This window comes from Diplotaxodon limnothrissa, linkage group LG1 (genome assembly GCF_057381915.1).
Source record: "Diplotaxodon limnothrissa isolate DT_005_m linkage group LG1, D_limnothrissa_male_GT1.1, whole genome shotgun sequence".
Lineage (NCBI taxonomy): Eukaryota > Metazoa > Chordata > Actinopteri > Cichliformes > Cichlidae > Diplotaxodon > Diplotaxodon limnothrissa.
This window is the reverse complement of record NC_140596.1, coordinates 26,760,648-26,773,230: the sequence shown is the minus strand read 5'-3', so window position 1 is coordinate 26,773,230 and position 12,583 is coordinate 26,760,648. Positions and strand designations below refer to the sequence as shown.

General features: G+C 38.6%; 1 protein-coding gene across 3 annotated transcripts in view; it reads left to right on the top strand.

Annotated features, from left to right (window-relative positions):
• Positions 1-12,583, top strand: part of LOC146639886 (protein diaphanous homolog 3-like) — a 166,672-nt gene that overhangs the window by 49,317 nt on the left and 104,772 nt on the right. Inside the window, exon 18 of one of the 3 annotated variants that reach the window (XM_085356204.1) lies at positions 3,520-3,528. The exons of the other annotated variants lie outside the window; for them this stretch is intronic. Within the exon in view, the coding sequence (XP_085212330.1) occupies positions 3,520-3,528 (9 nt within the window). The remainder of the gene's footprint in view (positions 1-3,519; positions 3,529-12,583) is intronic. 3 annotated transcript variants of the gene reach the window in all.

The window sequence follows — 12,583 nt, the reverse complement described above, 5'->3', positions numbered from 1 at the left end:
TTAACTACCCTACCTGCATTAAATATCCTGTCAGATATGACGACAACTTATATCTCTGGGGTCTGTGCAGACCCTATTTGGTAGGATGAGGTTTAACACTGCAGCAATTCAAACCTCAAACACAAGTATAAAAAGTTATTGTCGTGTTTTAACATAACTGTCTAAACAAAACCTAATTTGTAAACTGTAAACATTACTTTGGACAGGGAAGTCAACTTCAGCTCGGCTATACTTATAATTAATTAATTATAATTTCTACTTCTCCCCCACTTTCTTTCTCTTACAGCACCACTGCAGTTCAGCCAGTGGTAGTGCATGCAAGTAGACAGCTTTTCTTGTAAGCTCCCTTTAGACCATTCCCCCACTGCTTGCGTTCCCAATAAAAATAAAAATAAAAAAAAAAACAGCAAAAACTCCCCAACTTAAGATCAACTTTTCAAAGCATCAAAAATGGGTGGTGCTGAGTGTAGCTCTGTGCATTGCATTGAATGTCAAAAATCTCACCATTTCTCATGCTAACCTTTTAAGGTGAACCACTTAGGAGCAAGCAGTTTGCAAAATTGCATTTCTTTGAAGAGTGACAGTTCCCAGTAGAGAAGCAGTAGGTCTAATAAAGCCACCCATACAGTAATTGTCTGAGGACCTTTGAGACAATCTTTTAAAGCTACTTACCAAGGCAATAGATGTTGACTTTAATAAGATTTAACGCTGCTTATGGTTACTCAATTATCCCTAATATATATGTTTACGATAACATTTACTGGCTATTAAATAATTAACCTCGTCCAAGCCCGCCCCTGTCTGTGCACACATGCAGAACCATGGCTGGGGGTTTCTTTCTTTCTTTTTTTTTTTTTGCTTCACTTAATCTTCCCAATGTTTTATCTGCTATTCCTGTTAGTCCCTGGTCAGTTCATGCCATTACAACTCCAGGCACGGACTCCCATTTCTCCCCACATTCTTCCTAAGATGTTATCATTTTCCCATTGCATATAGCTAAAAGGTTATATTAGTTTATTTCATATAGATTAAATCTCCCATTATCTGAGGGACAATTTTCCCATAAACATAGATAATAGGAATTGTAAACTTTAACATAAATAACTGTTTAGTGTAAAACTGTTGTTGTTGTTTGCTACATTTTCTTATCAGTCTTGGGCAAATTACAGCAATGTCTGGAACAAGTCTTTAATAAACACATTAAAAAATGATTCTTGTTTGTTATTGTTAATATTCCTCGTCTACTTTTACAGTGTAAGACAAGCACCTGAATCTGTGTGCTTACATACAGTGGCTTGCAAAAGTATTCGGCCCTCTTGAACTTTTCCACATTTTGTCACATTACAGCCACAAACATGAATCAATTTTATTGGAATTCCAGGTGAAAGACCAATACAAAGTGGTGTACACGTGAGAAGTGGAACGAAAATCATACATGATTCCAAACATTTTTTACAAATAAATAACTGAAGAGTGGGGTGTGCGTAATTATTCAGCCCCCTGAGTCAATACTTTGCAGAACCACCTTTTGCTGCAATTATAGCTGCTAGTCTTTTAGGGCATGTCTCTACCAGCTTTGCACATCTAGAAATCCTTGCCCATTCTTCTTTGCAAAACAGCTCCAGCTCAGTCAGATTAGATGGACAGCGTTTGTGAATAGCAGTTTTCAGAGCTTGCAGCAAAAGGTGGTTCTACAAAGTATTGACTCAGGGGGCTGAATAATTACGCACACCCCACTCTTCAGTTATTTATTTGTAAAAAATGTTTGGAATCATGTATGATTTTCGTTCCACTTCTCACGTGTACACCACTTTGTATTGGTCTTTCATGTGGAATTCCAATAAAATTGATTCATGTTTGTGGCTGTAATCTGTCAGCATGTGGAAAAGTTCAAGGGGGCCGAATACTTTTGCAAGCCTCTGTAGGTCAGCTGTCTTGTCATTTGAGAGCCCCAAAGACTTAATGAATGTTGTCATGATTTTAACAGGTAAGAATAACTCAACCATGATAAATGATACACAGTCAACTTAATCATCACAGACTATATTTGCAAGCTGAAAATATGAGTTACCTTTACTATGGTTTAGGTCTAGCTTTTAAAATGTATTTAAAACAAAATCAAATCAGGTGTACAACAGCCATGACTCTTAACTCTGTAGTTCACTCAAATTTATCCTCTCATTTGTGAGGTTAAGATAGTAACCATGAACAGCAGCATCCACAATTTGAGTCCCAGTGATGACCTTTATTATATCTCTCTCTTCCTTTATTTCCTGTTTGATTTTTAATTGCATTTGCTATTTATTATGGTGTTAGCCAAAGTTAATTATTATATCTATAACTGAGACTTATCTTATGTTGAATAATCACAAATAGTAAATTAAACAAAGTTATTGTTGTTACAATGTCAGCTTCTGAACTCAAAGGTTTAATCTGCTCCCTTGACAACTGAGGGCCATAATTGCTGCCTTTGTGGTTACTGTATCAGTTCCTGAAGTAAGAAGCCATAAGGGAAGAATGGAGGTCTTAAGCTTCACCAACAAACTCCAAAAGTCAGAGAATTACAAGTGGTGTAGGCTTTAGCTCTGTTATAAGTCATTGTCACAGATTGTGTGGTGACCTGTGCAATGAATAACATCAAAACAACTGGAAAATAGTGCATTTATTTTCATAACTGCACACATATGTAACCACAGTTTTTGTTTTTGTTTTGTGGAACTGTTTTTGCTGAAAAATCCCTGTGAACTTGGGCGGAATAATGTGACAAAATTGCACATCCATGTCAAAAGATTGGAAGTAGATGAGAATATTGTTTTACATTTTTTTGTGCAAACACAAGCACAACGGAAAATACATTGCAGAATGTTTAACTGGAACATTTCAGATTCTTATCTAGACATTAGATGTGAAATTTGCACTTTAGCTCCAGTCGCTGCTGTGAATGTGGCCAAAACAGTTATGCAGGTTTAAAATCTGGCAAACAATATGCCGATGCATGTGATGAGAGCAATCAGTCTGTGTAATGTGATCTATTCAAATGAGAGAAACAAGCCTCTGACATGTAATGTCTGATGTGATTATGACACAGTCATCATCAGCCATCGGTGTCATTGTTGCTTCAAATAAGTGTTGAATGTTAGAACATTACGTCTATTTCAATGAACAGAGAGATCTCAAAATTGTGTGATGCATCTGCTTTTTGTTTGATTTTATTGGAAAGAAATCAAAATTGAACCTAAACTGTCATAACAATTATACATATTTCTTGGCAGTGCATATAGTACATGAACTCTTTCTATAGTCTCCAGCATCACTTTTCATTCAGTGTAGTGCTTTGTTATTTCTTTACTGACATCAAAAAGTCTAAAGTAATGCTTACTTCAAATAACACTGTCTTCTTCTTTTTTTCTGTTTGCTTTGTCTCTGCTTCTTTACTTTCTCTTTTCTTTTTTTTCTCTTGTTTTCTTTTGCAACTTCTGCTTGGCTGCATGATCTGCCTTGATGTTTGCTCTACAACAGAAACAAAAGGTTAGTAGATTTTTTATTTTATTTTTTTTATTTTTTTTAATTATTACTTGCTTTTCTTATCTTGCAGCATCAGTTTTAGTTGGTCCCAAACTAATTTCAGATATGTTACTGTGGGAGTTTGTGAAATTGTAACCTGCATGTTAGTCATGCACTGAGGGATTTCAATTGATCTGTTAAAGAAGCACAACCCCCATTACTACTTGCACCTGTATAATTGTATAAAGGTGCATGATGCTGACCTGACCTTTCTGAGCAGTATTTCTCCCCTACATTTTTTCTATTTAATTTTTTTTATTATTTACTTTTTTTTATAAAAGCTATTGAAATTTAAAAGGTTTTATATCTAGTTAAATCTGACAAACATTTGAAGTTGGGATTGTCTTGTACATTTTACTAAAAGTAAAAGCAGTTAATCATTATTATGATGCAGATTTGAAGACTGTAGTTTGTTCGTATTTTTACTCTTCGTACTCACCAGTGTTAAAGATAAGTCTTTGCAGGTAGGTAGTAGCTAATCTGAAGTATTTCGTGTTGCTCAAAATACTTCAGATTAGCCTGTTGGTTTAACATGAAGAGCCTCTTCTAACGCCTATAAAACTCTGTCTGTGGACCGTGTTACATGTGTTGCCAAAGCAACCACAGACTTGGATTTATTATGCGACCTTGTAAAGTTAAGTTGTAACATCATCCTTCAAGAGTGTAGACCTCCAGCCAGTGTTATAACTCTGTGATTGATCGGTGAATTATTATCCAAGGAACTTGTGTAATTTTAGAAATTGCGTCAGTCTAAATGGAGTCTTTTAATTTTACAGTGAATTTAGTTTTAACTTGCCATCAGCAGTAAAGAGAGAAATAGTTTAGAAAAGTAGATGATTTAGTTTTATAAGCAAACACTATAACTTCAAATCTCCCTCCAATTTTTGATATATCGAATGCTTGCGCAGTGCATTCCCCTTTGGGGTGGTTGTATTGACATAAATAGTTGTAATATCAAAGGACTAAGATTTATTTATTTATGTTTTTAACATTTGATGAACTCAGAGTAAAAAAGGCTTCTTTGTACTGTGCCTTTTACTTACTTGGACAGACAAGAAGAAAAAGCGGAGAAACAAACAAGCAAATGTACTGAGTGGGCAAGCAGAGAACGAGCTGACAGCTCTCAAAAGTGTTGGCAATTTCTGTGATTTCACGGATAACCTCTGGAGAAGCTCTTTGAGAGTATCAGTGTCAATAGATAGAGATAAAACATGTATAACATGGCTTTCCTTTGGGTGTTAGTGAGAAGACAAGGTGAAAATCACAGAACATATTCCAGTCGCTGGCAGGTGGGGAATTAAGTACTATGAGGAACATGTCCTCTTTTTACTGCACTACTCATGTCTCATCTGTTTGTTGTTGTAGCTTCTGGATCAGCCAGCAGTGATGGTAATTTTTTAAACATAATGGGCACTAGTTAAAACAAACCTGTAGAGACCTGCCTTTTTGGTATTCAGTTGGATTTGGTTAAATGTTTGTTTTCATAAAATGAACGATTATTTCTTTGAGAAGTAAACTGGGAATGACTAAATTAGTGGTGCTGGTTTTTTTACATCATAAACTAAGCCAGGCTTAGGAAACACTAATATATTTTATTTCAATAAAGGAATATATTAATAATAAAAGCTAAGCCTACATGGTTGGATCAGCCATATTGTTAGGTCCATAATTTGTTGGACATTTGTTGGGCATTTTTTTGTAATTTGCCACTATTCAGCACCAGTGTTTTTTTTTTTTTTTTTTATTGGTGTTTTTTTTTTTCTTTTTCCCCCACACAGCCATGATGTAATTAAAGCTGAAATGCAGACTTTGTGCTTTAATTGAAGGAGTTAAGGAATTCTAAACACTTTTGAGTGTTTGAGTGTGCTCAAATGTAATTGTACAACTGATTTATAAACAGTTTCATGGTCAGGTGAGGTCTATTCCCTTGGTGATAAACGACAAATTAAACAGATAAAAGTTCTGGAGTGTTAAGTTGCACTTGTTAGTTGTTCATTAAAGAGATGCTGGTGCAAGGAGGCCATCGCATAGCTGAAAAAACAAAATGAGCAAAATGAAAAAGGAAAATGTTTAGGAGTGGTCATGAATAGAAATGGTGAGTTTGTCAAACCATGGGCTATACTCAGGAACAAGAACGCCAGATCAGACGTCGCCAGAAACATCTTTAAAAAAAAAAAAAAAACATGGTGGAAGCCGGACCACTAGTGTTTATTGATGATATGATTGCTGATAGAAATAACAAGATAAGTTCTGAAGTGCACTACGGGGCTGTACTAATGCTTGGATTGCTGCACATGCTCCAAAACTGATTGGACAGTGCTTCACATTGCAAAGGATAATGAGCTAAAGGCTAATGCAAAAACAACCCAAGAGTTTCTCAAGGCAAAGAAATGAGAAAGATCCTCATTGCCTGAGTCAGTCACCTGATCTCAACTCAGCAGAGCATGCTTTTCAGTTAGTGAAGACAAAATTGAAGACAGAGACCCACAAACAAGCAGCACCTGGAGGTGGCTGCATTTAAGGCCCGGTAGAGGCAATCACAGTCTGCACTTTGAACACTTGATTGTTTGATTTAAAAGTCACTGTAATGGTATAAAGGACTAACTTTGTAATCGTCCACATATGTGTCATTCTAATTCTAGTATATTCTATAATTACATCTTGATTCAGAATTTTAGAATTCCCTTTGAGATTTTGAAGATAAAATTTTAATTGTTACCATGTTCACATATGGGGGGGGGAACAATTTCTTTTTCTTTTTTCCCCATATGTGAACTTGTCAGACTGGCATGTTATATGAATATACATAATTGCAGTTCGTGTTCTAAAGAGTAACATCTTAATTGACGTCTGCAGCATGTTTTCTTTCTATTTCTTTTTATCAAGGAGAGGGCAGAGAGACAGTTTTCGTCGCTATAGTGCTTGGAACAAAAATGAGCAAGAACATGAAGAGAGCTGCCCTTTCCTGAGCCTTCTTCTCAACTAATAAATAACATCCAATTAGACGAAACCCTCAAAGATCACAAAATCAGTTTGCCATTTCTTCCTGGAATACAAGCATCCACTAATAACCTACCTCTACTGAAACGCTGCAAGACGGTAGACAAAAAGAAAGAGAAATGGAAAGGGTGTTGGGGAAAGAAACTGCTAAAAATTGAGAAACATAAGGAAGTTAATAGCTTTTTTGTATTATTATTATTTTATTTACTATTGGAGCCTGACCAATACAGGATTCAGCTCACATCGGCTGGTAAAAAAAGGTTCAAAATGGCCGTGGGCTGTTCTGTGTTATGCAACAAAATGCTTAAACTTTAAAATGTAGTTATTACAGAAGAGTTGGGAGAAAACAACACCACAGATAACATGCTGCGGTATTAGCAGCATGCTATGTACTACTATACCTTTGGAAGAGATATACTTAAGGAATAATTCAAAACCGTCACAGCACATAGACTGTATGATAATTTACACGTTAGCTTTGAAAAGTGGTTCTATGATTGTCTTAAATATACCGAAAAAGTTATTCAATAAATCCATATAATGCTTGCGTGGAGATGTTGTGTTAATTTGATCAGTGCAAACATAGTATTTAATTTGGTTTAATCTGATTACCAGTGGTGATGCTGTATTTGTTGTTGCCTTCCTAAGTTTTTGGTTGTTTCCCTCTTTTTTTAAGAATACTGTACAATATGAATAGTGAATGTCTGGCAAAGCAGATAATTAATAGGAATCATAGATTAAGCTTGTAAACATATGCAGCTTGGGATATGTTTTAGCGTGATGATGCACGAATACTTAGTGAATAAATAATTTGAAGTCATAGCATGGTTATGCTTGGACAAGATGCTTCACGCCTATCCTTTTTTAAAATGTTATTTACTGCAGTGTAAAGGCTTTGGTTTGAGTCAGTGTCAGGCTCACTAGATCAATGTAGCCTGTTAAAGAGAAAGTTGAGGAAAGACGGTCTCTTTTCCTACTGCTGGCATGCTATAACAGATAATTAGACAGCTAATTTCCATATGAATATAATGGTCTGGTAAGGAAGTGTATTTGCATTGGTCCTGTCATTCTGCACAAGTATATTTGGGGAGCAGAAATTGGGCTGGTATGTAGGAGGGAATTAACTCGTATGCTTGGTTTGGCGGTTAAGCAGCACATACAGTAAAGAAAAGGCTCTCATATGGTGGTAAAGACCGGTCAGCGCTAACAGCTTTTCATCACTTGTCATACTCAGGCTGATGTGACACATTAAACAGCTGTGTTCATTCATATCCATGCCTCTCCCCTGTCAGCCTTCACTGCATTAACCCTCAGAGTATCTGTAAATTGGAGCCATTTAACATATGTATATGATGGTTAATGGGTTTCTCAAATGCAAGGTGGGTGTATTTCCTAAAACAAAAGCGAGAGCTTTTGTGGTCTGCTGCGTGGAGAACTTGAAAGGCTTTTGAATTACAAGAAAAGAAAAGAAGCTGAGGAGGTTGGTGGACACCATCACAGAATTAGGAGACGATTGAGGACTAGAGAAGGTGGGGATAAAAGCATTACAGTAGGCTGTCCTGTTGAAAATCATATGCCTAAATATTTTTTTGAGAACTTAGCATTATATTCTCATTTATGCTTATGTATTCTTAAGTTGCCTAATTACCATATTAATCTCACTTAGCTGGATAAAAATAAAAATCTGTGTTACCTCCAGAGGTGCACGGAGTGCAGCTTTGTTCACTGAGGGCAGGAATTAGCTTCTAAAATCACATCAAATGTTTTAAATATAGCTTGTTTTGAACCGCACTGACTATATGAGGATATCAGCAGCATGTCCATGTCTAGCTGCCTAGCAGTCAGCATTGCTGGTGATATATACCTGTTCTCATCAAATGGACTTTCTCTCCTGTGTGTCTCTGTCTCGATTGTGCTTCTTTTCTCCTTCTCTCTCGCTCTCTTTATGGTTTTGCTTTGACATTTTGAAGAATACCATTAGCTCTATAATGACTTTCCGTGTGGCTGTAGAAAATTTGTGCCAGTATGAGAGATCTCATCAAATGCATAATCATTAAAGGCTCTTTTCATTATTGTTGAAAGGGAACGTCCGATCACACACCGTACACATGGCTGTCTCCCACCCACCCTCTCACACCCTTATTTTACATCCAGCCTGTTATTTTCATATATATTTTGAACCCGCCACGCAGCCATATTCTGGTCAGATTACGAAATGTCTAATGTGCTACAGTGTGTGCTGGAGCCACACACCAATTACCTGGACCTGTGACAGTGTCCTGAAATGTTTGAAAATGTCACGTTTTTACAAACACGTACCCCCACCCTTTGCATTTTTTTTTTATGTGTGTGTGTGTGTGCTTAATCTTTTTCTATTTTCTGTTCTTTTCCTCCTCCATTGTTGTTGTTGAGTTGTGGTTTTTTTCCTGTCTCTGTTTCTCAAGCATCAGCACTTCAATTTAGTCCCAATTTGTGTTTTTATGTTCTCATATCATCAAAGTAATGGGCCGGCTCGTTAAAAACATATTTGCTTTCGCGACTTTATTTTTCTGCTGCGATTTTTCATCCACACGTGTAGGTTTGTGTATGGAGGAGGGAGGGGAAGGATACAGCGCTGGAAGTAGGGAAGGTAGTGGGCGCAGACGTGTTTGCAACAGCATAGGGAGAAAAACGGAAAAAATTGCAAATGACTTCAGAGGTGAATGATTTAGGCCGTCATCAATCCATTGAATGACTTGGGAAATGTTAGGGTGGGCTTAACAACTGTGCAGATCATACTGAGGCTGTGACAGTGAAATGAAATGGAGATAATAATGCTTCATACCTGATATGACAGAGCAGTCAGAAAATACTCGTGTGTGTGTGTGTGTGTGTGTGTGTGTGTGTGTGTGTGTGTGTGTGCGCGCGCGCTTGTGTATGCACACGAACACACAGATGTATTAAGAGGGCACTGGTAGGTCTTCATGAGGCCTTTAGAGGGCACTACTCCACTGAGAAATAGACCATCCTGTTACATTCATCCCCACAGGCCGGTACACACTGATTAACAGAGGCTTCTAATCAATTATAAACCTTTTCATGTATTGTCAGTAACTTTTGATTTCCAAATGTGTATACTTGCACGTTCTCTCTGCGGGGTGTGTTCCTTTCTTTGTGAAGAGCAATTGGCCAGTATGTTGTAGATGCTGGTGCTCATACAGGGACACTTGAAGTGATCTTGGTATAGCAGGGATAGAGGAGGAGAGAACAGCCTAATGAAGTCTGTTAATTTGCTGCTATCAGAATGAAAGTCTCAGACTAATTATGGCCCTGGGTCATCTAGTCTGGATCACAGAGAGAGGTGGCCCTGGATGGTTCGCTTTGATTAGCTCACTCAAAATAGAGCCCCTCACTTCATTACTCTGATCTCCCTCTCTGTCTCACACTCACTGGCGCTCACAAAACTCTGGTGGGGAGGTTAGTCCATGTGCAAACAGACTAGTCGAGCTGTCATCGCTTTGCTGTTCAGGATGGAGGAGTGTATGCATCGATGAGGCGGAGAGGGAAAGGTGAGGGCAGGGTATGCATAGTCCAAGTAACTACTGGACATGTGTCTTGTGTCTCTCGTGCTCTCTGTCAGGCTGACTGAAGTTCAGGACATATCTGGATCCGAAGCATATAGTGAGTCAACAGTCAAACTGTGCAGCTGGTTTGACTGTTCTCCTTTCCTTCTGTTGACTGTAGAGTTGACAGATGTGTCGGAATGGTGGATTTGTTCACTTGCTGCAGACAGCCCCCCTCCTGTGCATCAGATGTCTCACAGTGGATTTTGCTTCAGGCAGTTTTGTGTGTGTGTGTGTGTGTGTGTGTGTGTGTGTGTGTGTGTGTGTGTGTGTGTGTGTGTGGTGTCTGCACATTGAATTTCAAGGCCCCTTGAATTATCCCTGCCACAGAAACCCCTTTAATAGCAGTGATTTAAACTTTACCTGCATGACTGCCTTGATTGGCTATTGGAAACAACACACTGATTTAATTAGCCTTTCAAGTCTGTGGCCCTCTCAACTTTCCCCTCGCTGTGCGCTTATCTGCTTCCTCGGAGGAGGCGATTGTGCCACTATATCATTCCATAAATAATAAAGGCACATAGGAAGCGACATAGACAAACACAAGATGAAATGACGTGCACTCGCATGTTTTCCAGTAAGGTGTTTTTTTTTTCTTTCTCTGATTAGAAATCCAACCTGATAAAATAAAGTGGTGATCCGAGTGTAAAAGGCTGGGGCAAGGGAAGAAAGTAGGCTGTGTGTGTGTGTGTCTGAGAGAGAGGTGGGGTGGGGGATATAAGGTGTTACTTGCTTGTCTCTGAGGCCTGCCTGTCATGTCAGTCATGCTCTTTCACAGCAGTTTTATTTCTTCCACCACTCCCTTTAGTGCTTTGATGGCACAATTCACTGGTACTGCCTTGTGGGAAGCACTGCTGTGGTTGGGGATGTGTGTGTGTGTGTGCGTGCACGCAGGGGTGCACGTGGGTGTGCATGTGTGTGCACTGTCACACATTGTCATATTTTTTTATCAAGTGCCTTTAAACTGTGCCAGAGATTGGATAAGAAGTACTCAGTAGAATTATTACAAGCAAGGTGAGCAGAGCAAAACTCTTTCAGAATTCTGGCTTTGGATCCTCATCTGACCCTGCAACTGAACATTACTGTGCTTTTCTTCAGAGAATAACACAACTTCTTCTTTTTATTGTGTACCCATTTATGGTTTTTTTTTGTTTTTTGTTTTTACAAAAACACAAATTCAGGTTCAGGTTCATTGTCACTTTTGGAATAATTCAGAATCCCTTTTCCCCTAAGGATCCTACACTGGAGGCAAAGAAATTGAGACGGCCATTCATCTTTGTTCTGTTTTTCATACTTATCTGTCCTCCTCCTTTGTCCACCGTCCCGCCATCACATTGACATTTATCACAAGCCTTCATGAAGAGACTTCTCACACTATGTGACGTTTGCTGTGGCAGAACAGAGCCGTTTTCTCATTGCTGGTGTCTGTTCCTAATGCACTACTCTCTGCTGTCTTGTGATTGACTCCTGCTTTCCGTTTTCTGCGTTATCTGATCTCAGCTCCTGATCTTAACAGTGGTTTTAGTCGATGGCTGGGTTTGTAACTTGCCTCTTCCTGTCATGCTCTGATTCCATCTCTCTCCCTCTCTGAACAGGTGCAGCTTTTTATTCCTGTGATGTGTCATCTTTTTACACTTATTAATCCACTCGTCATTAGGTCTTAAAATATCTACTCTAGTCGCATCATACCTACGCTGTGCTCCTGTTCTGCTTTCGCTAGATGTGTAATGGGATGCAGACTCCCCACTGGTTTGCTCTCACAAGTGCATCCTTATCTTTCCTACTTCCTGGGTGATAGCGTAATCTGATAACTACAACTGTTGCCACTCCCTCTGATTGATTAACCACTGACCTCTGACCCTCCTGCAGGATATTTTAATTGGCTGATGTATAATGAGCAGGCTTCCCTGAAGAAGAGCTGTTTTAAGGCCAAAGAGGATAAGAGGGTGATGCTGGAAGGGGGCAATCCAATTAGCTGATTTAACCGATAACACCTGAGGTAGCTGTGTGCGTGTGTGCGTGTGTGCGTGCGTGCGTGCGTGTGCGTGCGTGTGCGTGCGTGTACTGTGTGCGTGCGTACGTTGGAGTAATGTAATTTCTATCTTTCTATCTCACTATCTCTTATACAATAGAGATGTCTCTAGCCCTTATGTGAGGACGCTTCATAGATTGTGACATAGCCAAGTGTGTTTGTGTGCTGAAATGAGGTTGTTGATACTCTGTTGTTATGTGTTTGAGAGTCTCTGTGTACTTCGTAATAAATATGATTTTGTCGAACTGCATGACGAATAGATCAATACAACATCTTAATGTAGTAAGCTAGAGGCGAGTTAGGGCTTTCCTCTTAGTACATCTCAATATTCAGGATTAAAAAAAATTATCTGGTGAATTACAAAACATGACGCTGTACATTTTGT